This window comes from Salminus brasiliensis, chromosome 6 (genome assembly GCF_030463535.1).
Source record: "Salminus brasiliensis chromosome 6, fSalBra1.hap2, whole genome shotgun sequence".
NCBI classification, from domain to species: Eukaryota; Metazoa; Chordata; class Actinopteri; order Characiformes; family Bryconidae; genus Salminus; species Salminus brasiliensis.
In genome coordinates, this window is record NC_132883.1 from 14,515,210 (window position 1) to 14,541,877 (window position 26,668).

General features: G+C 39.7%; 3 protein-coding genes across 9 annotated transcripts in view; 2 read left to right on the forward strand and 1 right to left on the reverse strand.

Annotated features, from left to right (window-relative positions):
* Positions 1 to 289: 289 nt before the first annotated feature.
* On the forward strand, positions 290 to 10,507 carry alx3 (ALX homeobox 3). 2 transcript variants are annotated; one of them, XM_072680896.1, is made up of 4 exons: positions 290 to 726; positions 6,378 to 6,655; positions 7,405 to 7,530; positions 9,451 to 10,507. In XM_072680896.1, exons 1-4 carry the CDS (start codon positions 426 to 428, stop codon positions 9,814 to 9,816), a joined length of 1,071 nt encoding a protein of 356 aa, XP_072536997.1. In that variant the 5' UTR covers positions 290 to 425; the 3' UTR covers positions 9,817 to 10,507. The 2 variants fall into 2 exon arrangements, with proteins under 2 accessions (XP_072536997.1, XP_072536998.1); XM_072680897.1 differs by having other exon boundaries at positions 6,381 to 6,655.
* Positions 10,508 to 14,421: 3,914 nt separating this feature from the next.
* rbm15 (RNA binding motif protein 15) lies at positions 14,422 to 19,315 on the forward strand. Its single transcript, XM_072681787.1, has one exon. The coding sequence runs from the start codon at positions 14,563 to 14,565 to the stop codon at positions 17,137 to 17,139; it is 2,577 nt and encodes an 858-aa protein (XP_072537888.1). The 5' UTR covers positions 14,422 to 14,562; the 3' UTR covers positions 17,140 to 19,315.
* Positions 19,316 to 23,836: 4,521 nt separating this feature from the next.
* Positions 23,837 to 26,668, reverse strand: part of slc16a4 (solute carrier family 16 member 4) — a 31,988-nt gene continuing 29,156 nt past the window's right edge. For all 6 annotated transcript variants that reach the window (XM_072680901.1, XM_072680898.1, XM_072680900.1 and 3 more), the window contains one exon: positions 23,837 to 26,077. In XM_072680901.1, the coding sequence (XP_072537002.1) occupies positions 25,872 to 26,077 (206 nt within the window). In that variant the 3' untranslated portion in view covers positions 23,837 to 25,871. The remainder of the gene's footprint in view (positions 26,078 to 26,668) is intronic.

Sequence of the window (26,668 nt, forward strand, 5' to 3'; positions counted from 1 at the left end):
GTGAAAACCCCTCGGATGAACAGTGAAGTGAGGGGCGCTTCAGCAGCTTTCACACAGCTTCACTTTCTCAGCTCTTCAGAGTTCACCTCCCGCTTAACCCCGCTTACACTGTCATCTCGAATACGGTGGAGAAATTAAACAGTTAATGGACAGACAGGATCTACACGTGATTGGATTCTTGTCGGATTGGATCAGGACCCCCTCCCGCCCCCCTCCTTGTTTCACGGCTCTTTGTTTCTGATCTCCTAAAATCCACCCACTCGAAATGGAGACGTGGAGAGAGGGGGAAAACAAATCAAACGACCCTCTCTCTCAACCTCTCTCTCCCTCTCTCACTCCCTCCCTCCCTCTCTCTCCCTTCTCTCTCTCTCTCTCTCCGCGCGCTCCCTCCATCGCTCCCCTCGCTCTGCTTCTCCATCTGCGCCATGGACTCGGACACTAGCTGTCTGCCTTTCGCTTCTCCTCCTCCTCATCACCGCAGCACTCCGGAGCCTGTCTCGGCGCTGGAGCCTTCCTCCTCCAACTCCACATCCTCGTCCTCCTCATCGGGCTCAGGGTCTTTCTTCCCCTGCGAGGGTCTCCCGCAGCGGGCTGGATTCATGCCGGACTTCCCCCTGAGCCGCTCCTCTCCAGCCAAACACAGCAAATACGCGCCGAGTGTTCAGGAGGAGCGCAGGAGCTTAACAGCGAGCGCTAAGAGCGCCTTTTACCACGGCAGCTCAGAGGGTGAGTGGAAAACAGTAGCATTAAATAGAGAGAGGAGTAGAACTGTCAGCAGTAAAACATTTAAGGGTAAAGTAACCAGCAACAAAACTACATAAAACAGTACTAGGATAGTGGCAATAATGGCAGTGATATTACTAATAACATAGGCTTAATAATACACAGTAGCGATTGTATAAGACACGATTTAATAAAGATAAGTAGAATAAATAGCAGCAGTATAAGTCATTATAATAATTTTAGCAGTCGAACAAATTTAGTAATTTTAGGTAATACACTTTAAAGAATAACTACTAACCTAATAATAACAATAATAATATTAATAATGTGTTATTAATATTACATTATCGTGAAGACCAGCCTGCTGTTGCCCGGGGAATTGTAACACCGGACATATTTATTATTATTTATTCATTTATTTATTTATTGATTGATTGATTTTGCTAACTCTAAACTGTGATCTAAATGAACTTTAACTGTGCGGTAAAAGCTGTTTTAAAAAACTGCCAAGTCTCATCATATTGACTTCATTAAATACTGATTGCGGTGGATCTGAACATCCTTGAGCAAAAAAGGTAAAGTAATGATGAATATTTTTATTTTTACAGTGACAGCTTTTAAGCGAATTAAAAAACGTTTTTGAAATTAAACGTTTATCGCTTTTAAAGTTATAAAATTAAAAGGCTTTTAAAATTCGAATCAAATATCACAATAAAAAGATTTAATTTTTCATGTTTCTTTTAAAATGTTTACTTTACTGTGTAAATTCCCAACAACACTAAAACACTTTTTTTTTTTTTTTAGTCATTCATAACAAACCCAATAACTATAAACGTGGGATGAGTTCATTCACATTTTCACGTTGGAGGCCGTTTTTACTTTTAACTTAAAGTTTCTTTCCCGGAATCCTTTTTGCAGAACTTTTTTTTAAAACTAATCTTAAAAACGAACAAATGTGCAAGAAACGCAACTCCCGAATAAACCCCGGCGAACACTGCGACACTTCACCTCTGGTTCTGTGGAAATGTGAATTAAAGCCTGCTGTGGATTTATGATGCCTAGATGGACCTGGATGATGTTCCTATTCTGAGGTAATTTTGAGGTAATTTTACAAGCCACAGAAGTTTCGGCCTAAAAAGCAAAACAAAAGCAAAATACTGAATCCCCGAAACAGCGCTGAGTAAAAACACTGAACCTGAACATTTACTGCTTGAGGCTAAATCGCTAGCTCTGCTCAGGCCTGCGATCATATGCTTTAAGCATTGTTTTAATAGGCTAATGTTGTCTACATTAGGCGACCATTGAAAGAAAGCAGAACCATTATGATCTAAAATGTCCTGGAATTTATTTTGGTCCTCGGAGTACTCCACATGGTTCAGGGACCTTAAATGGAGCCAATCTGGACCTTTTGAACTGAGGTGGAATGAAAGTCAGTGTACAGTGTGCCACTCTACTGTAGTCTGGAAGCGCTTCTTCAAAGGACAATTAAAATTCTTATCAGATTATATTTAAAAAATCTTTAACATTTAGGACAGCGTTTATACGTGTTACTACTTTCTTATCTTACACTTTTTTTGGGTCAAAAACCACAGCCACAGAATATGTCAGTTGACCTTCGGCTCTTCAGACCTGATATGGTGTCACCCTTGGTGGACTGCACTGTGACAGGCTCTTAACACAAACAGCCACTTCCTCTGGTTTTAAATTACAGTCTGTAGGAATCTTTGAAAAGGAAGTTGCTGGACTCTAATACCAGAGGGTTAGTTTATCTGAAGTAAACCACTGCGGGAAAACAAAATGAATCAGTCTGGTGGCCTAGAACACTTGTTCTCTGTTGTGTTCCTGGAGTACCACACTCTGTAAACTGTACTGTGGTTCATCACTTGTCACTGAGGTGGCATCATTGTCTAAACTAAAATCTTTAGCATTTTCAGTTTGATAAAGGAACATGCCTTTATTTTAGATTTGCATAAAAACTGTAGAGTTTTGTGCCATTCCCCTGAGAAATAAATGGCGTGTAACTTCAGCACTCGTGTTTGTCGCACAGTTGAACATTAAAGAAAGTCGGGGTTAGGTTTAGCAGGGTGTATTAGAGCAGGGAAAACACACAACTGTGCAGGACGGAGAAGTTTTGGCCTAGACTCTATGCACTCTTAAAAATGCAGCCCAGAGAAAAAGCCCAGAGAACCATTTTTCCTTAGAGACTATTTCCCTAAAGGCCTTTTTTTTCAAGTTTTAAAACCTCCACATAATGTAATGGTTCAATTACCATTTCTTCCAACTGTACATCTAAGCCAGGAACACTGTGCAGAGTATTTAGGGGCACATCTTGCAACATGGCCTGTTTTTATTCATTGTTTTATTGGGCAATACATTTAAAGAGGCCATATCGAACATGACACTGATTTTGTAGAACACAGAGAGGCCTCCACAGGCTCTCCAGCTTTTGAAGGCCTCGTTGTTCTTCCTGTTTTGTCTGTTGGCTTAAGATCCTGGAGTCTCCTCGCTGGGCTAAACGGCTACAGGGAAGTTGAACTCATCAGTGACGCGAGTAGTTCTTCAACTGAAAAAATATGATTTTTATTCGGAATAATTTATTGAATGCAAATGATGGTCATTATTCAAAATGTTACTTAATAAGTAGTAACAGCCATCCAGAAAAAAAAGGAAAAAAGCTTTGGTCTTCTCTTAGTATTTTTAGCTTGTGAAAAGTGAAAAAGCTCTTTCAGCCTGAACTCTCTCACAGGGTCAGGCCCAAACAGACTTGACAGATAACTTGGTGTAATGAATGCATCTCTCTGTTTAATAGATGATTGAATTAAAACAGATATCCATTCATTCTCTCCTGTTCTCTGCTGCCGAGGCCACGGGACTTAAAAGCTCACTACTCAAAGACAATCCAAAAGTCAACCCCTGAGGTCAGATGTTACTAATATCAACAGAAACATCTAATTCCTAATTTCACTGTAAATCAGATGGATTACATGCGATAGATTGGGAGTGAGCACTAACTGTATGTCACATTGCTGTCAGTGATCTTATAGCTCTTCTTCTATTTAAGATACGTACACATACCCAACAATATTAAGTGTGTGTTCTTATTTCTATTTTTTAAAGTATGTTTGAACAATGGGTTACTGATACAGATTACTGAAGCAGATATGTGAGGAAAGGAACCTACTTTTTACACATTGTCTATTTCAGTTCTTCACATTCTCATTCTTTATCCAGTTCTTTCTATTGGAGTACTTTGCTGCTTTTTGCACCCAATATACTTAAAAAAGGTTATAAAATATTTTATAAATAAAGGTTTTAAAATGATACCTTTACTTTATGGGGGGGGGGTCTTTATTTTTTTAATTTGTCACATTTTCACCTCTAATTTACCAAAATTATTTAAAATAAAGGTTATAAAATTATACCTTTACTTTCTGTGGGGGTCTTTCAATTTTTCAATTTGTCACATTTTCACCTCTAATTTACCACAATAATATTTTAAGAGCTTATTTAGGGAATTGAAATGTGTTCTTTAAATTGATTCAATTAGGTTTACAGAACTTCTTGAGATGCACATATACAAGAATAATAGATTGATGCCCATATCTATTATTATTCTTGTGCATATCTGCATATATTGACATAGACACTTAACTGAGGCTGTATCTATATAGATTAGCATCACAGAGAATATAATATATTTCTGTGGGGTTACAAATGAATAAACAAGTGAATAAAAGCTTATGTTACTAAAGAATAGAACAGAAATACTAAATAATCCTTAAAATAATTATACTGAATAATACTTAGTGTGTAATAAGCCTTTCTGCATTAAGGGGTTAATGCTGTACTCTAGCGTCTCATTCCGCTGTTATCGAGTACAATAATTTAGACATTATCATACTTAATGAGGTATTAACAATAATACAGCATTACATAAAAATCTTTACCATTAGTCAAATCTAACCATCTGCCCAGGGCCAATAATTGAGTTCTAAGCAATTCTCATCTGTTATTGTGTATCTCTAGGAACCTCACATATGCAATAAAAATGTATGTGTTGTAAATCTGTCATGTAGTGTTTCAGGAGAGCAGAATTCTTGTGTGAAACATAACCTGGCATTAGCTGCATAGCCTAGAGTAGCACAAACCATTTAATGCTGGTTGCTGTTCCTATTTAAAATGCATTGCAGTGGTGCTGGCCTGTAACTTAATTACTCTACAGATCACTAAATCACTGGCTAGATGTAGAAATGCGGCTTCTTAGACAAACACTGAAGTTTATTCTTCTTTCATTAAGCCAGCCTTTTGGGCTTAGGTCCCTGTGTGCAGTCATATGAGGATATGCTAGTCATAAATTACTATAGCTTTCTGGGGCAGTTTCCCAAACAGAGATGTACAATCAGCAGTAGATATCTAATGTAGGACAGAACTAAGCTTAAAAGAGATCTTAAAGTATCTTATCACATCATTTATGGATGAAATTTATGAATTTCTGTTTCTGTTATGTGAAAAAAACTATGAAAGTAAAAGGTTGTTATTTCATCATTAAAAGTCACTTGTTCTGTATCCTGTTTGCATTCTGTTTAGAAGCCACATTATGGGAACTTAACTATGCTTAACTGTATGTTACCTTCACAGTCACTGGTAAAAAAAAAAACAGGCTTATATGTGTCTGTATGTGTTACAGTTCATTGTAAACTGTTGGTTTGGGGTGTGATCTGGACCTTTTTTCTATTGTAAGTCGAGCAACACATTAAACTAAAGACATATCCTTCAGTTATGAGCTTTAATTAATCATCAACTTATAGCAGCTGTTGAAATAAAACTTCCAAAAAATCTAAATGCCAACTTTGCAGAAGAAAACAGAAAACCTGACATTTAAATGGAAGTCAATGTACCAAGATTTTATCTCAAGTCATTTTACACTGTGTTTTTTTTGTGGTCCATTGCTTAGATAGCTCAAACTTTTAATTGAAAGGGTCTTTTACCAGTTCATGTTTTTATTCCTAGAACAAGCCCATACATCCGAGCCAAGAACTGTTGAGGGACCTTTATTTTTAAGCATCCACCTTGCTTTTGTATTGGCTTTTGATACAGTAGAATGTCCAGCATGCTTGTGTTACATTTGTAGGTGTTTTTGCAGGGACTTTGAGGGATTTTTGTTAGCGATGTACTGATATGGGAATTTAAGATATCTGCAGAAGGATTTGTATAGGCATTTATAACATGTAGAGATTGAGATGACCTGGTCATTTGATTGTGTAGGATCACAGATACGTTAAAATGAATCAAATGCAGATGTTTTAGTGTAGTAGCACCAGCATTGCCTAAACATTTGGCTCCTCTGGAATAAAAAAAAAAAAAAAAGATTATTAAACATCAGTTTGAAATATCTGTCAAATCTAAGCATCTAATTTATTGCAACAATCTGCAGAAACCAATGTGATTCTGGTATCTTTTTACATCCCTAATTTGTATATGGTAAATTATGACTAGAACCGCTTAGGAACCATGATTTCTAAGTGTGTAGTTATGAGACTGAAGTGTGGATCCAAATACAGGCCCTTGAGTCTGTGAGGATTCAGGGATGTCAGAAAACAAAGTGTTATTTAGGTCTATGCTGTATGATTGATGTAGATTTCTATGTCTCTCAGCAGGGGACAAGTCTCTGCCTAAGCCTTTGGGTTATCCAATCCTGGACTCGGAATGCTGTGGCAAGCTAAAAGAACCATCAAACGGGTTATCCCAAGGCGACTCCATCGCAGACTCGATCGACCTTTCAGGCAAGAACAAGAAGAGGAGGAACCGCACCACGTTCAGCACCTTTCAGCTGGAGGAGCTTGAGAAGGTCTTCCAGAAGACGCATTATCCAGACGTCTATGCACGTGAGCAGCTGGCTCTGAGGACCGAGCTTACAGAAGCCCGTGTGCAGGTATTAACGTCTCTATTAACCCTGTTCTGCTCAACTCTTGTCCTGGCTTACCTCTGCCCAGCATATTTCAGTTGGGTTTTTGTTTCTGCTCTGATACATCCACTTCATTTGAACAAAAATAGTATTATAATAAAATATGTATAATGTATTATTATGCTTATTGCTGTTCTTAATCTTTGGGAATGAAATTGTCCTCTAAAGCTGCATATAATTTTGTCATATAAATATATATATACAGGGCCCTTTGCCCAAAAAGCTTGCTTAATGAAAGAAGAATAATTGACTCTACCTTGCCAGCTTTCGGTGGTTTGTAGAGTAAATTCCCGGATCTTTGGTATCTACAGGCCAAGACCACTGTAATGTATTTTAAACTTGAACAGCAACTAACATCAAATGGTCTCTGCTAATCTAAGCTACACAAACAGTAAGTCTCCAGGACCAGGGTTGGGTTGAAACACTGTGTTGACTGACAGTAATGTTCATTACCAAAATATGTGCATTGTCAGGCTCGGAGAAGGAGACTAAGGGGAATATCTGTCCTGTGTCTGTGGTTATTCTCTTTACTTGAAGCTATATTTGCTTAAATATATTCGTAGTAGATTCAGAATGATTGTTTTTTTCTGGATGTGGTTTAAAAAGCATTGATAAAGGTCATGGAAGCAAAAAACCAACTAGTAACTATTGGTGCAGTGTTCCAAATAATTCAGATGAAAATAAATCCACAGTCCTAAACCGCTTTACTCGAACAGGTTTGGTTCCAGAACAGAAGGGCAAAGTGGAGGAAACGGGAACGCTATGGGAAGATGCAGGAAGTGCGAAACCACTTTGCCGCTACTTATGATATCTCCCTCCTCCCTCGCTCTGATACATACCAGGTACAACCTGCACACATTACTGCATATGCATTAAAAAGTGTAGAACAGACCCACAGATATCAGAGCAGTTATTCAGGCCGTAGAGCTCTTTCAACATGTGTTTGCGAGAACCTTACAAATCTAAATAAAAATGCATTGAAAATTTACATAATTTAAGTTTTTAACACCTGGACACACACAATGCATTCCTCAGATTGAACGCTGTGTTTAGAATCTGTGGGCTAGATATATCGACAAAATGGAAAAGAATGAAAATAAAAGGCATCCAGACATCACTAAGATCCCAGAGCCTGTTTGCTCTGAGCTGATGTATTTTAAATCACAGAGAGAATCATCATATCTGTCCTCAAGCTTTAGCATTGTAATCTAATTGTCTGAGGCACATTTGAGTCTGCTGTAAAATACACAATACTGATTTCCATATAATGCGCTCAAACACAGTTGCTTGATCTAAACACTTTAAGTGTTGCTTTTTAAAGTATCATCACTGTTGTGCAAAAGCCTTGCATCTCCATTTTGGACATTTTTATTGTTTAACATCTGGCAGTTGTTTATTTAGATTGTGCAAAACTTCATAATGAATTCACCAATAGAAATGCTGCGAAAAAACCTCAAAATAAAACAAATCTTCCTGTAAAGTTTACATTTTAGTTTTTTTTTAACAGTAATGATGAATGATTTAGTTAATCAGCTGAAAGCGAGTGACCATCAGCTCAGTATCGGCTTCTTACCAGAAGATTTGTTGTTAGACCGGATCATGCAGTATTTTTTTGCGGCTCACTTTAAATGAACAGTAAATCCGTCTGGTAATCTGCATTCGGGAGCATTCGAAGATCTCACTGTAATGCTTGCATTTGCTTTTAATGTCACAGTAAATTTGACAGTTATTTTTGTGAATCTGATCTCGTAAAGCAATGGTTTAAACTGTTAAATCACATTTGTCGAAGTGTGTGTTGTCAGGTTTGCACTGGTGCTATGAAGTAATAATTTAGTGAAAGTTTACAGCCATCCAATTAGCATCATGCAAACTACAAGCCTCCGGTCACAGTGTTGATAATTCATCTTAACCAGATACTGTATCTGACACTGTTTAACATTGTTAAATATTGACTGTATTCATAAATCTTGAAATATACTTACTTCCTTTTGTCCATTTTTACATCATACAATGTCATAAGCAAGTCGAGCTGAGCTTGTCTGAGGCAAATAGCATGCAGTTTGCACAATACTAAACCAATGACTGTTAGCTTACATTACACAGTAGTTACAAGGCAAATATATATCCATATATTTTGGAAATTAGAGGGAGCAAATTAATAAGAAGTAAAAACAGAGACATAATAACAAAGAAATGGTTAACAATTTAATTGGATGGCTCCACATGGTGGCTGTATTATGGAACGTTTCATCTTTTAGTAGAGAGAACCAGTCCGCTTATTATTAAACTCAAAACTCCCAAGAACACCAATCACAACTCTGAGGACAGACTGATGAGAAATAAGCTCTAGCTACTGGAAAGCTTGTCTTAATCGTAATAGTTTAATCACCTTTTGCTAATAGCATACATATCTGAAATGATCCCAAAGTGCATGTTTTTTAGAAGATAAGCTACATACTTTATTAACAGACCTTTTTGGGAGTGTGTACCTGTTTGACGTACAATTCCCAATAAGAAATCCTCTGTTTTTTCTTGATCTGCTAATCTGTGAATGGTGGGGGAACTTTCTAGCCTTTAAACAATGTCAACGATTACCAAATACTTTGATGACTGGATAGTTACATTAGCCCTAAAGCTGCAGTGCAAAAACTAAAGAAGCAAACTGGCTGATTGACCGCATTTGAGGTAACAGCTGAACCATCACTTTAACACAGACTCCATATTGGTGCTACTTTCTAACATTACTTTCTTTTGCTTCATAGATGCAGAGTAACCTGTGGCCAGCAGGGTCAGGAGGTGGAGGCACTACCAGTGGTGGTTGTGTCCTGGGCACAGAGAGCATGCCCTCCTCCTGCATGTCTCCTTATTCCCACCACCCCCACTCTCACCCCCACAGCAACCTCCCTGGCCTCATGGGCATGTCCGCATCACCCAGTCACCCGCCTCATCATCCGCACCACCCGCACCACCCCGGCATTAACGGCCTCTACTCCCTGCACGGCTTTCAGGGGGGCCTGGGGGCCCACTCCTTCGAGTCAGTCCCCGAGTCTGACTACAAGCCTTCAGGCCTGGTGGCTTTGCGCATGAAAACCAAAGACCCTGGCAGCCTTTTATCCTGGCCAACGTGACTGAGCGGCCGGGGCCTTTAGCTAGGAAGTGACTGAGCCAACGAGTAATCGTTGGATACACAACGGCGTGTTTGTGCGTCATAGAAATTCAAACATTAGAGATCCAGTTTTCGACACAGAGCTCAGAATCTGTCCAGAGGGAGAGACGGGGTAGTGGGAGAGATTCAGCATTTTTATATTTTTTTTCTACATTTGCAGTTTTTATAAGAACGATGATAAATGCTTTGTGTCCCGCATTTCGTCGCTGTCATGCAAAAAACCTTGTATCTACGTTTTTTTCTCTTTTTGACATGAGCATCTGGAAGTTGTCCTTTACATTGTGTCACAGTTTCATGATTAATGGACCAATACTAATGCTCCAAAATGACTTCCACTAAGAGTTAAGGCCGTGTTTTCCCTTCTTCTATAAAGTTACCATTTTGGAGATACAAGGATTTTTATGACAGTAAGGATATGCTGTTTTTATAGGATGCTTCCGTATGGAAGCAGCTAATTAGTTTAAAAAATGCTTTTAAAAATATCTGCACCAGAAACCCTTCCTTACTGAGAATTCCTTTCAAGAATGTATTATTCAATATTGAGCATTATTGTATAAACATTGTATGGACCAGAACAAAATGGCATTTTTATTTAAAATGGCTAATCTCATATGTCCAATGTATGCTGAATTCCTACAGTAGTATGACTATTAATAAATGGCTTTTATATTTCATTCTTTTGTTTATTCTAAGGAAAGGAGAAACAGTTGTCCTATTAATGGACAAATCCGTTTATTGCTGCCCCCTATCTATAACCCACTGACAGAGCTAATCGTACAGTAGACTGTAAGCTGCCAAATTGTCAAAACGTTGCCTGTGATATTCCTGTAAGGACCACATAATTAATAACAACTGTGGATATTATGTTTCAACGGCTTTAGTCCGGATAAGTCTTGTACTCTGTGTGTGACGGATGTGCTGCCAGACCATATTGTGACCATATTTTTGTCAGTGCTGGTTCGGTTCTTCAGCAGTGTAAAAATGGGAGGGGCCATACAGTAAGTCTGCTGTAACTCAAAAGGCCTTCAGCTCTGCTTATGTGAAACCAACTGAATAACAACAGCCCGCAGTTAATACTGATAAAGCATTCTAGGGCCACATTCTCCACCCACCATTACACAAAAACCTGATTTCTACACAACACAATAAGTACAAAACATTTATTCTGTAAATGAATATTCAAAAATACTCATGATACTGTCAACATGAGTAATATGTTATTCATTCCGCCTTGCTTAGATGTTTCAGGCATTAACTGGTACACTTAAAATGATCATACTAGGATTCCATACTTTGTGCAGAAAAGAAAGTAATGCTTTGAATAGTTTTTTCATTTCTACATGAATAAAATATCCCTGTCCAAAAACAGGTATAATATAAGATCATTTTTCAATTTTTTTAATTATTTCGGAGCATTTCTGCCCATCCATTCATCACTAAATGTTCAAATGCCATTTCTTTAATTATCCATTTGTTTCTTATTATAATTACATTTTTAATTTTGTTTGGCCAATAACCGTGTCAATGCAATATATACAGGGACAGGCAAAAGTTTGGGTACCTCAGTCAAAATATATGTTACTGTGAACAGCTAAGCGACTAAAAGATGGCCTTTAAGTCGGTTATTTTATTGTTTTAAGCAAGATTCCTTTTCTCTTTCTGTATTTTACAGTTTAAAAATGATAAGAAAAGAAAAAGGACCCAGAGCAAACGTCTAGGCACCCTGCATGCTCTGTACGTAGTAAAACTCCCTTAAGCAAGGATCACAGCTTGTAAACACTTTTTTGTAGTCGGATAAGAGTCTTTTAGTGCTTGTTTGGGGATTTGTACCCATTCTTACTTCTAGTTCTGTGATATTCATGAACTGTCATGCATGTACTGCTTTTTAAAGAGTCTACAGACCCTCAGACTCTGCTAAATTGTTTTGAAAGTATTTTGAGGTCAAACAAGACTTTTGCCCCAAGTTTATAAAACATTATTTAAAAGCTTCAATCCTGTGCGTTCCTTTCCCTTTTTTTGACATAATACAAGAATATTGCTTAAAATGTTACAAAGGTTTTTTTGTCTTGGGGGGTCTTTTGGGGACCCGTTCATCTTCTGCTCACAGAGCGATGCACAGTAACAGATGATTTGACTGGAGTGGCCAACTTTCTGCATGCTGTAGGGCTGGGAATAGAAATTCAGCCCTTTTATGGTACCTACCGACTTCAGCATTATCGAGTATCAGTGCTTATTAAATAGTCTACAATACATGGCAGTCAGTATTCACTGCCAGTACCTAACCTTTCAGGTTTCAGTTGTTTGTCAGCTGTTTTGGTACAGAACCACACACAAAAAAATTATGTGATATAAAAACAAGACAATGCAAGATGCCAGACAGCTCATGACATGATGTAGTGGGTTGGGGAGTGAGAAAATTCAGGTGATGTCATGGCCAACCTCATCACGAGATTCAAATAGCATTGAGAAGCTGTGGGTTTGTTTCGGGAAATGTGTGGAGAAGAAAAATGCAAGCACTACAGAATATCTGGGAATTCATCTAGAACATTTTATGAAAATGTTATGAAAATATGACAACGTGGTGTGAGGCTGTCATCAAGGCCAGATGTGGACCTACAACCCCCTGATTGACACTCTTACACTTCAGTTTCAGTGATCATTACGAAAAACAACATTTGATCAATATCTAACCCCATTGGTATATTGGTAAGGAAATATGGTCAATGCATTACTTTTTTTCAGTGTTGAAAATAGTCAGCATACATGCCAGCATCGTCCAAGACCAGCTAATGGCAGCTGCAGAGGTGGTAGCCCACAGCAGATGTGACAAGGCCTAAAATGTGGTGCTGCTTGGGACAGCTCCATCTGGATCTAATGACTGCATGCCAGTCCTGTCAGCCACTTTTTTTAGGACAAGCGGCCTAATTTAGATAATGCCTGAGATGTAGCTCTTTTTGGGCTGAAAGGCATAGCTAAACAGCTGCAGTTACAACCTGTTCAAAGCCATTTCCAAATGAGGAGCGATGGGGGACTGCTTAGGGGCAGGGTATTTGTTACAGTGTCTTTCCATTGAATCTTCAGCATGGCAGCAGCGCTAAACCACATTAAGTGCCAGTCTAGCGTACCATATCGTGTTTGTGCGATGTTACTGCTTCTTTCCATTGAATCTTCAGCATGACAGCAGCGCTGAACCACATTAAGTGCCAGTCTAGCGTACCATGTTGTGTTTTTGAGAGAGCTGACATGTGTTTCCAATAGAGCAGAGAGAGTGAGGCTGTCAGAAACACTCTCCACACCCACAGCTTAGAATTCCAGCCTGGCCCGTTGAGACAGCGCACACAGGCAAACTGATTAGGGCCCAGATTTAGTGAATGAGATAAGCAGATAAAGGACAGATGAGCAGTGCAGAGGAACTGTAGAATGTGTTAAAATGAACAGTACATATGCAGACATAGAGTATAGAAATGTAAAATATTGAGCAAATATTACAATACATTTACAATTTAAGATACTGACAAAAATATTGTTTTCGATTTTTCAATAGGGAGACAAATCAGGTCTGCAAACGTAGGCTGTAGTATAGACCTACATACATTTTTACCACTTATATATACATATAGTCAGGCTGTTTCTGAATGTGAACAGTGTATTTGAATTTTCCATCTGCTGTAGTTAAAATGTTCATCAGCATAAGCAAAGCTAGGGCTTATCCACAAGATATGTATATATGTGTAAAAGTGCATAATTAGTAAATATTACAAAAAGAATAAGTCCAATATTGAAGTATTTTAGCACAATGTTATGATCCAGTTAAAAGCAACTTATTTTAAAGTTCAGTAGTCAGGAAATAATGTATTGGTATTAACTCTATGTTTCAAACATTAAATAAAGTACTCCAAAGGCTTTTTTTTATCATTTATTAATATTTATGCTAAAAAAAAAAAAACTAAATACAAAAAGTAAAAAAAAACTATTTATCTAGGTTTAAGTATCTAGTGGTTTAGTTTTATTGTTTTAATTAATCCTATTTATTTATATCCATCACCGAATAAATATTGCCTGTTAGGTGGGTTATTATTATTATTATTATTATTATTATTATTATAAATGAATTTGCATTTGTTTAATCAAGCCCCGGCTTTTTACGCTTCTAAAGCGGTAAACAAAATACACACGGCGACATCTATTGAAGATAAAATGAACTACAGACAGATTGGTAAATGCTGCATTGCCTCTAGCAAAGGTCAAATATTTTACATGCAAAATAAACGTCTTCTGCAGATTTTACTGCACAGTGTGAAACATTATATTATTATACATAAAATTAAACACAAATTAAATGAATTAATTTGAACAATCGAGCACGCAGAAATGTGAACTATTCACGCGTCCTTTCTGAAGGCTTATTTCCGCATGCCACGAGGGCTGCTGCTTCTGCGAATACGAACAGAAGGCAACTGGGCGTTGTTCTGGCTTCGTGATTGACGTGCTCCACAACCAATAGGAACGGGCCCTCTCAGAAATTCCAACCAATCAAATCCTTCGGGCGAGGTACGCCTGAGTCTAGACAAGATGGCGTATGCGGTTGTTTTGCTGCAATGATACTGAGCGAATTGCCGTAGGGTTTTCGTCTAAATTTGCTTATTTGCGGTAGCTTGCTAGCTTTGTGAGTGTTTGTGAGACTACGCGAAGTCGCAGAAGGCTCGACATGAAAGGAAAAGAGCGGTCGCCCGTGAAAAAGCGTTCAAGGGCCTTGGATGATATACGAGAGAGGGGAGGAAGCCACCCGACCAGCAAGAAAATGGGGGTCATTTCCATTTCTGGTGGAAGCAACAATGGCAATAGTTCGTCCAAAAGTGAAGGAGGCTCTGCTAGAAGGAGTCTGCTTGGCGACAAAAGGGACAGTCGGGACTTTGACGGACACGTTTCTAGCCGCACGGGGAACAGCCACAGCTACACCAGCCCCGTTGCTAGCAGCGCTAGCAGCAAGAACCACAACTCGAGCCTGTCCCTCGAAGCCGCCGCCAGGAGCAATTCTCGCGCCGAGCAAAGGACTCAGCTCCCTGCTGCCGAAAGTGAGTACAAAACGCTGAAAATCAGCGAACTTGGCTCGCAGTTGAGCGACGAGGAGATCGAGGATGGGCTTTTTCACGAGTTTAAAAAATTCGGCGATGTGAGCGTCAAAATTAGCCGCGTGAACGACGAGAGGATCGCTTTTGTGAACTTTAGGAGGCCCGACGATGCCAGGGCTGCGAAGCATGCTCGGGGCCGGCTGGTGCTTTATGACCGTCCTTTGAAAATAGAGGCAGTGTACATGAACAGGAGGAGAAGTCGCTCTCCAGTGGAGAAGGACCACTTCTCCGCCGTGGCTGGCCACAGACATTTGCACACCCAGAGGCCTCTTTCCCCCACTGGACTCGGTTATAGGGACTACAGGTTACAGCAGTTAGCCCTCGGCCGGCTTCCTCCGCCCCCTCCCCCTCCTTTACCCAGAGAGCTGGAGAGAGAGAGAGAGTTTGCTTTCTACGAGGCAAGAGCGAGGCCTGCTTACATTGCTGAGCGGGCCGCTGCGTTCCGTGAGGAGGATTTCATCTCTCCGGAGGACGACCAAAGAGCCAACCGGACTTTGTTTTTGGGCAACCTGGACATCACGGTGACGGAGAGTGATCTGAGGAGGGCGTTCGACCGGTTCGGGACCATCACTGAGGTGGATATCAAACGACCCACACGCGGCCAGAACAGCACATATGGCTTTCTTAAGTTTGAGAACTTGGACATGGCCCACAGAGCAAAAATCAGCATGTCTGGCAAAGTGGTCGGCCGAAATGCCATTAAAATCGGCTATGGAAAGGCAACCCCAACTACACGCCTCTGGGTGGGAGGCCTTGGACCTTGGGTTCCCCTGGCTGCGTTAGCCAGGGAATTTGACCGTTTTGGCACTATTAGGACTATAGACTACAGAAAAGGAGACACGTGGGCCTACATTCAGTATGAAAGCTTGGATGCAGCTCAGGCAGCCTGCACCCATATGCGTGGCTTTCCCCTCGGAGGACCAGACCGACGGCTGAGGGTGGACTTCGCTGACACAGAGCACCGCTACCAACAGCAGTTCTTGCAGCCGCTGCCACTGCCACACTATGACCTTGTGACGGAGTCTTTCGTCCACCGTGCCACTCCTGAAGCGATCAGGGTCAGAGAAAGGACTCCCCCGCCACTGCACTTTAGAGAACGAGAGCTGTATGCTGGGGCTGAGTGGCCAGCCCCGGCTATTCGTGAACGTGTAAGGACTCCTGCTTTCGAACCCCTGGAGCACTTGGAGCGTGAGCGGCGGCCAAGAGAACCCTGGTCCCTGGAGCGTGAGCTGCCTGGCAGGGATGCTGCTCGCAAACGGCGTCTCCTAGAAGATGGGCGGCACTTGGAGTGCTCACCTGACAGCAGCAGTGAGTGGGCGGCCCGGCGTAGGAGACCTCCGTCCCTGGAGGGCAGCCCTGGAGGCAGCAGCCGTGATGGCCGTTTGAGTGACTCTGAGCGCCCGCTTAGAGCAGAGCGGCCGTCTCCAGCACGTGAGCGTCGCAGCAGCTTGGACAGAGGGCCTGGGGAAAAGAGGCTAAAGAGCAGCAGCAGCCTGTCCGAGTCCAGCATCGGAACAAGCCCATCACAGAGAAAGCGCAAAGCGGGAGAAGCAAGCAAAGGCCCCTCCAAGAGAGAGCGAGCGGAGGGGGGTTCCAAGGGCAGCCAGTCATCCAAGCAAGACCCAGGCGGAAAGTTGAGCATGGCCTGGAATGGCATGCTGCTGCTGAAGAACAGCAACTTCCCAGCCAGCATGCACATCCTAGAGGGTGACCTCAGCGTGGCCAGCGGCCTCCTCGTCGATGGCAGCACTGGAGGCAAGGTCACCCAGCTCCGAATCACGCAGCGCCTTCGACTCGACCAACCCAAAATGGATGAAGTGTCTCGCCGCATCAAAGTTGCTGGCCCGGGCGGGTACGCGATTCTCCTGGCAGTTCCTGGCAGCTCCGAGGACCCCTCATCCTCCTCTTCAGCGGATCCGGCAGCTTCAACGCAACGTCCCCTGCGCAACCTGGTCTCCTACCTGAAGCAAAAGCAGGCAGCCGGAGTCATCAGCTTACCTGTCGGGGGCAGTCGCGATAAGGACAACACGGGGGTACTGCATGCCTTTCCGCCCTGTGATTTCTCTCAGCAGTTCTTAGATTCCTCTGCGAAAGCTCTTGCCAAAACAGAAGAGGACTACCTGGTCATGATCATCGTCCGTGGAGCATCCTAACAATCAGAACACACCAAAAAAAAAGCATTGTTAAAAAAAAGAAAAAAAAAAGAAATGTCTCAATTGCATGCTCTGTTAAGCCTGGTGCAGAAAACTATAGTTTAAAGGGGTACGTGTCATCTGTTCTGCCAAATGCAATGCATGGGGGGAAAAACATGTCACTCAGATAGCTGAATTGGTTTTCATATTGCAATATTTGCTTATCATTACAAGTTGAGTGTTTGTCCAAACCAAATCATCTTTGTGCAAAGCTGTATTATAAGAGTGGTTGATAAAAAGCAGACATAGAGTTAGAAAATTGAATATTTGCCAGAATACTCTGTTATAAATCCTATCTTTTTTTTTTTGCATAGCAGTTAGATTGCAAGCAGTTGCCCTTACGGATAATAACAAAAAATGTTGATCGATTCATGTAGGAATGTTTGTGTTTTCTGATTTAAAAGGGTAATTGACTTATTGTGATTTAATGCTTGGAACAATCAGTTAACGAGTCAGTGATAAAGTGTAACATAGGCCTAGGTGTGTAGTTCTGTAGGCACCTACAACAGTCAAGATCTTTCTCACATAGAAACTGCATGTTTACTCCGGTGTCGTGTTTTGAAACACTTGCACAGGTATTTCGCGTTCAAATTTCTGCATAATACAGGCTAATGTTGTATACAATGATAGACACAACATGTACCTTAGTATTGAAATGTTCATCAGTGTGGAACTGGACAAGCAGTTAATGCAGCTACAGATTATCGTTTTGTGTAAGATTTTATTATACCCAGGACCTCTTCAAACGTGAATCCTTATTTTGGGCTACATCTTTTAATTTAACATGTTAAAGAAAACATTAGTCTGACTAGTCCACATGAGCTTATAATTTCAGTAAAAGTAAAATTCAAGATTTCTGGTCATATTGTCATGGTAACAGTGAAGCATCTTGTTCAGTGTGAGATATGGTTTACTGTCTATATTCAGGTTACATATTGCCCCCCCTCCCTCTCAAGGCCATTTAAATTCTAAAAGTAGTAATGTAAGACAATAACCATGTTCTCATTTGCTTTTTCCTGTGCTCCCACACTGAGTACCTAAACATTTTTGTTAAAGTCTGGTGAATTTGTAAGCAACTGGTTTCTATTGTTTTCAGTGTTAATAATAATAATAATAAGCTAGTTGATTACAGTTATGAAACACACTCGAATCATTAATGAATGTGGCCTTTTTGTTTTTTGTCAACGCTGGCTACAGTTTTTTGTCTGTACCACATTAACGGCATTAAGAAAGCTATGATTCTGCTCAGTTGACGTAGGTACAAAAATGAGTTGAAAACGGTTCATTGTTCCTTGATTATTGATGTGATGTAATTAATTATGTACCATAATATATCTAACATATATTAACTTCAGTTATCAGTGTAGGTCATACTTCAAGCAGGGCTGCTCTATGTAGAAAGAAACTCTGTTACGTGTTCAGTACCTTCAGGTACATGCACAGAATGTTTTAGTTGTTTGACTAATGATAAGATTGTTTGGTAAACTATTAAAACAAAACCATAGAAGATCTGAAATTGGTCAATGTCACAATGCTGGTTAAATAGAATCTGTTAATTGCCAATGTAAAAACTTCATTTCTATTTACATGCAGCCCTACATTTAAGTATGTTTCAAGCTGAATTCTCATCAGTTATTTTGGGATATCATATGATACTCAGTGTGTTTCATTTAGTTTCAATTTGGTAGCGTCTAGCATACAGTTAGATCCTAAACCTCAGTTCCGGCATTTTATTTCCCCCAGTTTTCTTTTTTAATGTTAAGTTGATTTGCAGTGTAAGGGGTCTGATTAATAACAAACGTGGAGGTGTCTTGTGTATTATACTTCATCATTTTAAGATTACACTAAATTTCATTTTTAAAACTGATTGGTTTGTAAATTAAGAATTTCAAAACTGTGTAAATGAATGGATATACTGTACCTTCAGTAAACATCTCACAGGATGAGCTAAGGACCGTTACACACCAGAGGACTTCCCCATGGCCGGAATCAAAAATGATTGTTTGAGCCCTTTGGATGCAGAGGGGCAAGAGCTTTCCGTTTAACGATTGTGTATTCTCGCTGAGAGAGCAGCTTCACACTTGTGTAATTGTTTTTGTGCTTACAGTTCCTATATTTAAACGGAAAAATGACCCTCTTGCTTTGTGCTGTGTTTACCTGATTTCTTGAAGGAGAAAAAAAAAAGAGGAATCGGTCACTCACACCTTGCGCAGCTAAGAAGTAGCTGTCCACATACACAAAAAAGTGCACTGGCACTTATCTGATTTTGTCTTGCTGTCAATAAATTGTTTCATTTGAGGGAGAAATATTAATTCGTTGGAAATGAATTGAAGAACATCTCCCACTGCTTTTCGGTTGTGTTTCGATGGAATTGTTGCTGATTGATTGTTTCTGCGCAGGAAAGAGAAATGTTTGCGCGCCACAGGATCAGGCATGACCGTAGGAGCCAAGGGCCAAAGCGCTTTTGTTGCTCTGTGTTGTTGATGATCAGTGTTTTCCAACCTTGTGTCCTGGAATGGCCCAGCCTGCTAATTAACAGCCTATTTGTGCAAGCTCCTGCTCCAACCTCACCCCACCCCCTACTTCCAAGGGAGAAGCGAGAGCAGAGAAAAGGGGGCTTTTGCTACCGGGTGTTGTGAAATGTTGCAGGGCTGACCTTCAGCTAAATCCTTTCAGCGCCATCGCTCGTGTCCTGAAGCTCCAAGGCGTGGCCTTTGCTCTCGACCAGGAGCCGCCCACACACACCTACATCAGCTGGGAGCATCCGGGCCTGCGGTTACCTGGCCGGCCGCACTGCTACTGCCAGCTTTGCATTGCCGGCGCAGCCACCTGCAAGTTAAAGGCAGAATTTGAATGGTTTCCGTTTCAGAGGAGCAGGCGTTTGTTTATCCCACCCTTTGATATCTGCAGATTCAGTCTGGTTTTTCACCCCCATTGAAAAGCAGAGAAGGAAGAGGATTTCCATGATCAGAAAAAGGAGAGTGAAATATAAAGTAAAAGCACTTTTAGGCCCTTGTGTCGTTACTGACCTTGAAGGGAATCTAATAGTTCTGTGTGTGAAAAGAAAATGTAAACGTACACCTGTTGAGTTTTAAATTGACTATCTTTCAATGAAGAAACCACAAAAGAAATTCAAGTGTTGCCGACTAGACTGCCAGTTTCCTCCAACTGCACAAAAGTTAACACGTGGAGGAGTTTGCTTGCAAGGAGCTTCAGCTGGAGGGCAAGCAGGAGAGCAAGAGAGAATGAGAGAACACCAGAACACCCCTCCTTCCCTCTTTAGTAAGATGTCTGGTCACCTTCAGCAGCTCTTCATCAGGTTCTCCAGAAATGAGGACCTTGGCCTCACCTTGGGGTTGAGTGAGTGACAGCCAGGTGGTGGTGAGTAGGGTTAGTTTGCTTCATGCCAGGGCCTTTCTCGAAGTCTACCAGGTAAAGGTAAGTATTGATTTAGGACAGTATCACTGTGACTGATTTAGGATTAATGTGTACGTTTGCCACTGCAATGACAGTCCTACAAATAGGATGTAAAATACCACCTAATGGGCATATTGTAGATCTGGGGTGCCAGGAGCTTTGGGTATTTGATTGTCTGTCCCTGAATAATGATTCTGTACTAAAAGATGTAGTCAAAGTCCGTAATGTAGCCATCTTTGATCTCTGACGATATAGCCAATGACCGCACCTACTTTTATTCTAATGGTTACATAAGTATAAGACAATAAAAATGGGCAAAATTTCTAACCATTATATGATTGTAAATATCAGTATAGAGGTCTGAATGGACTATTGCCAAAGCAAAACATAACGTCTACCAGTTTTAGAATAACCAATGTCTGTGCTTTATTGTATTGTCTGGCCGCTTAGAGCTGCATTATTGGCACGAGATGCAGCTCAGTCTTTCCATAAGCTAGTGAAATGATCTACACCACTGTAACCTGTACTACGAATGCAACAATGGTAGGATCTGAATGCTGGTATATCAGTGGAATATTTACATCTTAAATTTTAGGTAGTTTAAATACTGAACACAACACAAGGCAGCCCAAGGTTGCATATTTCTGTTACAGTAGTGCAAGTAAGTAATGTATTTGACACAAGTACATAACACATCTTTTAAGAACACACTTGTAAAACCAATAAGAAGACTAAATGCACTTCTGACGTGGCGCTAAAAGGGAGCTACTGTTACGGAGTTATTAAATTTCATATCTGACCTTTTTTTAGGTGTTGCTAGTGCCACGGAAATGTTAATAGAAATTGGTCACTTCTTCCCCGTATGATCTTAAACCAAGTAAGACAAAATTGCTACAACATTTGCTATAACTAAGTTAATTGTAAAAGTTTGGACTAGGTTAAAGTAATTTAACAGGTTCTATTAAAAAACATACAATTATGGCATATTTTTTGCCATAATTAATTTTTATATATATATAAAATTATTATATTCTTATATCTATATCTATATCTATATATAATATATATATATATATATATATATATATATATATATATATATATATATATATATATATATATATATATATATATATATATATATCTGAAAACAATGACATTTTGATTGGTCCTTTTCATTGTTTCAGAGCAAATTCCCGATTAATTTCTATTCAATGTTACGTTTTGTTTTTCCACTCCAGAAAAAAAATGGCATGGTTTCTGTGTGACAGATTTATTTTTTTATTCTAGCTGATGATGTTCATAGACTTTTCCACTTTTTACCATAACATGAGTCCAGCTGTTATGATGACTGGACCATTCAAATTAACTTTTTTCTTTACCGTCCACTGAAAGTTAGGTCTAAGTTTCTTCCTTCTCCTGTAAAAATACCATGTTTTAGTGTTAGGTTTTTGCAACAATATGTATATAGGACGTGCCAATTCAGCATAAAAAAACTAGTTGGCAGCAATCCAATGAATAACGGCTTGAAATTGAACGATATGAAGACATCCTCTACATATGTATTCAAATTGTTCGTAAAGAGAGGAAATATTTAAGCACTAGTTAAAACACTTATACCAATACCATAATACATATTTCTGTCCCTGTAAAATTGAACACATTATTTCATTATAGATACTGTGTGCATTAATATGAGCAATATGAGTAATTTGGTCATTGAATACAAGCTCTAGATGCTTTACTAAGTAGCACAAAAGACTTGAGCGTGCCCCCAGACTTCCAAAGAAAAACTGAAACAGTGCTACATCACGTCCCCATTTGCTATGAAGGATTAAATGAATCTGAATTATAGAGGGGAAAAAAATCCCACATGGAATATTTTGAAAGTTTAAACGAATTACCTAAGACCCTAAAGCATGATGTCTTATAACTAGGAGGGTGTTCGGTTTGATGATTGCACTTTAGGGAAGCCGGGCCTGTGTTAGACTTAGACAACCTATTCCATATATGTGGAGGTTATCCAGTTTTGCGCTGTTTGGTAACAAGGCCAGACATCAAACATCCCACTATACAAAGTCATTCTTATATCGTTGCTCTCCAATGAAAAACATGCATCTCCAAATTGTCCTTAACTTTGAATAGATGTGACCGTAAAATAAGAGCTTTTTCCAATAATTTAGAGCATTTCTATTGATCTGTTCATCCAGAATTTTCCACACAGTGTATAGAGCAGCTACATGGTTCAACCAATGGAGAAACATGTTTTTCATTGGACAGCAGCGATATAGAATATTTAAGTAAAGAAAATGGATTTATTATCCAGGGGATAATTTGGCCTGGAAATAAAGGCAGGTTGTTATATTATTATAATCTCCGTTGAAGCAAAGACACATTTATGCAGTATGTCAAAGCTGGTAAGTGGTTTTAAGAGAAGGGAAATTTCTGTTGGTTTATTTGTTATAAAAAGGTTCACCCAGTATAAAGACCTTGACACGTTGTAGGAAAGAGATACATATTAATGATCACGTCCTTCAGGATATGTCCATTTCTGTTAGAGAACAGTACGAGAATATGATAAACCTTACCTTAAAGTGCAGGACAAAGAATTCACTATTAATACAGTGGGGGAAATGAATTTCTTTCCGTATTTCTTATGTTTTTCTCCCACTAGAGTTTTGCACTGAATCCGTTCGAGGATGAGGAACTTCACCGCAGCTATAAGGATGCAGTTTCTGTCTGTATGTGCTCAGTGGAATTTTTATGGTAATATCCTCTACACTTTGTTTATTTCGTTTACTAAACAGTGATTTGGGTTGATGTGACATTTTTGTGACAAAGACTGTTAGATCTCCCCTCCCCTCCCCCACAACCTCCAACAGTATTGGTTTGGATCATCAGATCTCCAGTTTGATTGTATGTCTAAGCAGTAAAGGACGGCAGACCATCATTACCTCCTCCTAATCGTAAGTACTCGATTTTCATTTTATTCACTTTAAAACTGAAATGTTAAGCAGTAAAACTTAAAATTAGTTTAGAATTGATTTTGTATTAGTATTAACAAAACATGTTAAAGGATGGATGTTGCTTAAAATGCTTTTAATCTCACTATTAAATTGTATAACTATGTGAATACCCTGATGTAAGATGTGTACATGTGATTTGTCTATGATTAATAAAAAATATTTTTAGACTGGTTTGTGAAATTCCTTGAATTTATGAAAACACTGAGAAAGAATGCTTTATAGAAATCCTGCCTTTAATTTGTGAACAGCAGAACCTAATCAGTATAGAGTAGCAGAGTTGCCATGGATTTTAGACTGTGTTGCCCCATTCACCATTGGCTTTTATTTTAATTCAAGAAAGGTGTGTGAGATTAGGCAGTCAGCAGTATTTTTCCCCCCACTGTAACATGTATACATGTGTGTTAAAAAATTGTCCTCACAAAAATTAAAATCTGCTGGCGGGCTTCATGATTATTACATCAAAAACAACAGCATGTGCCCCTTGGAGGCTCCTTTATTGCCATTCATTGTGTAACGGTGTGGCCCCCTTAAGACAAAGTCTTTGGAGTTTTTTTGTTTTGTTTTTTTAAACACAGTTAACATCTTGCATAACATAATTAACCATTACATCACCTGTCCACGGTCACTGAAAGCCCCGCCTTCGAAGATATTAAAAGTGATACAAATAAAAATAAAAAAATGCTTTAAAGCATCACAAGTTTTAAACAGCTGAAATAAAAAGACATTCAGAGAACACAACTCAACAGCTTTTCAACAGGAGTGTTCCTTCTATAAAGAGCTCTGTCCCCTCAGCGCTTTATCAAGCCCCAAAAATATACTGTTATTAGGCCTGATAAAAATAGTTCGATTAAATAAAAAATCCGGGGCCTTAGCGCTCCAGTAGTTGACGAAGAGGATTAAAGTGGAAGGATTACACTAACTCGTTCACTACACTAACTAACTCGTTCTCCCCTTCAGTGGTAGTATGTTGTCTGTGCCACTAGAGGGCACCATCTGATAGAGGATGCCACATATGTGGTCCTTGAAGACCAGCTTGTGAGATGAACCTTTGCTACCTTTGTGCAACGTACAAATGTTTGACTTCAAAGATAAATGAAGAAAGTGAAAATCCATACATGTCTGCGGGTAGAATGCATAGTTTCTATCAATTGCATCTTTGGCTCATGTCACAGAATAGTTAGTACAGTTATGCGGTTCATAAAAGACTAATATTGGTGAGAAACACAACACTATAGGTCATTCAATAGAAATTACACTTTGCAATAATAAAAATAAAAAAGGTAGCCAGAACTGACATTTAAAACGGGGTAGGTCCACATGCACAGTGGCCTAAATCTCTTACACTCAGCCCTTGGCTAATTAGCATCAGAGGGATTTTCACTCATAGCATGAATAAAGCAGCTTGTTTTGGAAATTCTCTTGACTATTGTCAGTAGTTAATGGCATGACCACAATTTGGCACCACCGGCTAAGAAAAATCCATGTTTAAGATCTAGAAACAGGCACTGTGACCCAAATACTCAATGCTGCAACAACATATCTTTTAAACATGATTATGATGATAATGCAAGTATGCTTTATTTTAGGGTGTGAAGGTGGCTGATAGCACTGGACCTCATTTTTTGTGGGTTCTGCATTAAACACAAATTGGCGTGGATTACTGGTTGCTTATGCGGAAAGCCCTTTTACCTCAAACCAGCAGACGGATTGCATAGAGAATGATCAGAATTTAGTAAAGTGCGTGGTTTTTACAGGTGACCAGTGTTTTTCTTTTTAGGGTTTTTATTACATACTGTGTTGAGTGACCCTTAAATCCTCTGGCCTATACACACATGCACTGATACCCACCAAAGCACTTAAGTTGCCTACCTTGTCCTGAACAATGACAATATATGAAAAGTAAGGGTATACATGGATGATAAAGTAAGACAAATCTTTCTTATTTTTCCTATTGGGCCAAAAACACTACTTTAGTGTAACCAAGAAATCATTTTGGCTTTATTGGAAGCTAAATGGAACGAACCTGACTGCATGTCCTCTGGAACTAAAACCAGTATCCAGTATGGTGACTTCAAGCATTCAAGACTGTTGGTCATAATCTCTGTGCCATTAAAATGAACATTCTTCCCTCAAAAAAAAAGGCTGGTATTACTGTAGTCCACCTCTGAAGCTGAGGTCAGGTCCATTTTTGGAGGTTGAAACCTCCACGAAAAGACAAAGGGAAACATGGCAAAAATGCGTTAGCCTCCATTACACCACCCCGTTTCTCTGAGGAGCAGAACCGAAGCATCCATTACTCCACACCAGCTCTTTATTCAGCAGGTCTTGCTGTTTCTTTCTGGCCTGCCAGTGCTGGGCCAAGGGCTCCAGGAAGAGAGAGACAGATGACAGCAGGTAACACACGCCAGCCAGGTAGAAGGAGCAGTCATACGTTTGGGTGTAGTCGTACAGAAAACCTAGAGGACACAGGTGAAAAGTGAGACGTTTGTTCATCTCAAGATATGGAGACCATCTTAAAGAAGATAGTTTGATGAAAACTCAAATTTTCTCAAGTTTTCCCCTAACTCCTAAAGTATTCAATCAGCCAAGGCCCATGTATTAGCACTGTAAAAGCTAACAGACACTTGTCTCAAGCTGTATTGTATTTATTTGGTTGCGGACACTGTGGCCTTACTCTAGTTCCTCAATGTTGTTTTTAATAAAGGCAATGCTTTTATATAGAACAGGCGCCTTCCTCAGATGGTTATTTGCCTGGTTAAAGCATTTTTTGCTATGTTGGAAAAGCTTTTGTAGGTGAATAGTTATATTTCATACAGCATCAAAATGCTCCTGCTATCATTACGAATCAAAGAACTCTAGGAGTTGCTAGGAGTGTAGTAACAGCCATCTTGAAGCCTGGATTCTGTGTCCTTTCGGTAACACTAGTGGTCGCCAACAATGGGATCATCCCACATAAATAAGACAAGAACTTGTTTCTACATTGCAATAAGGTATACCCATGACTAAGTAAGACATGGAAGCGAGATAAATAAGCCATTTCCATGACT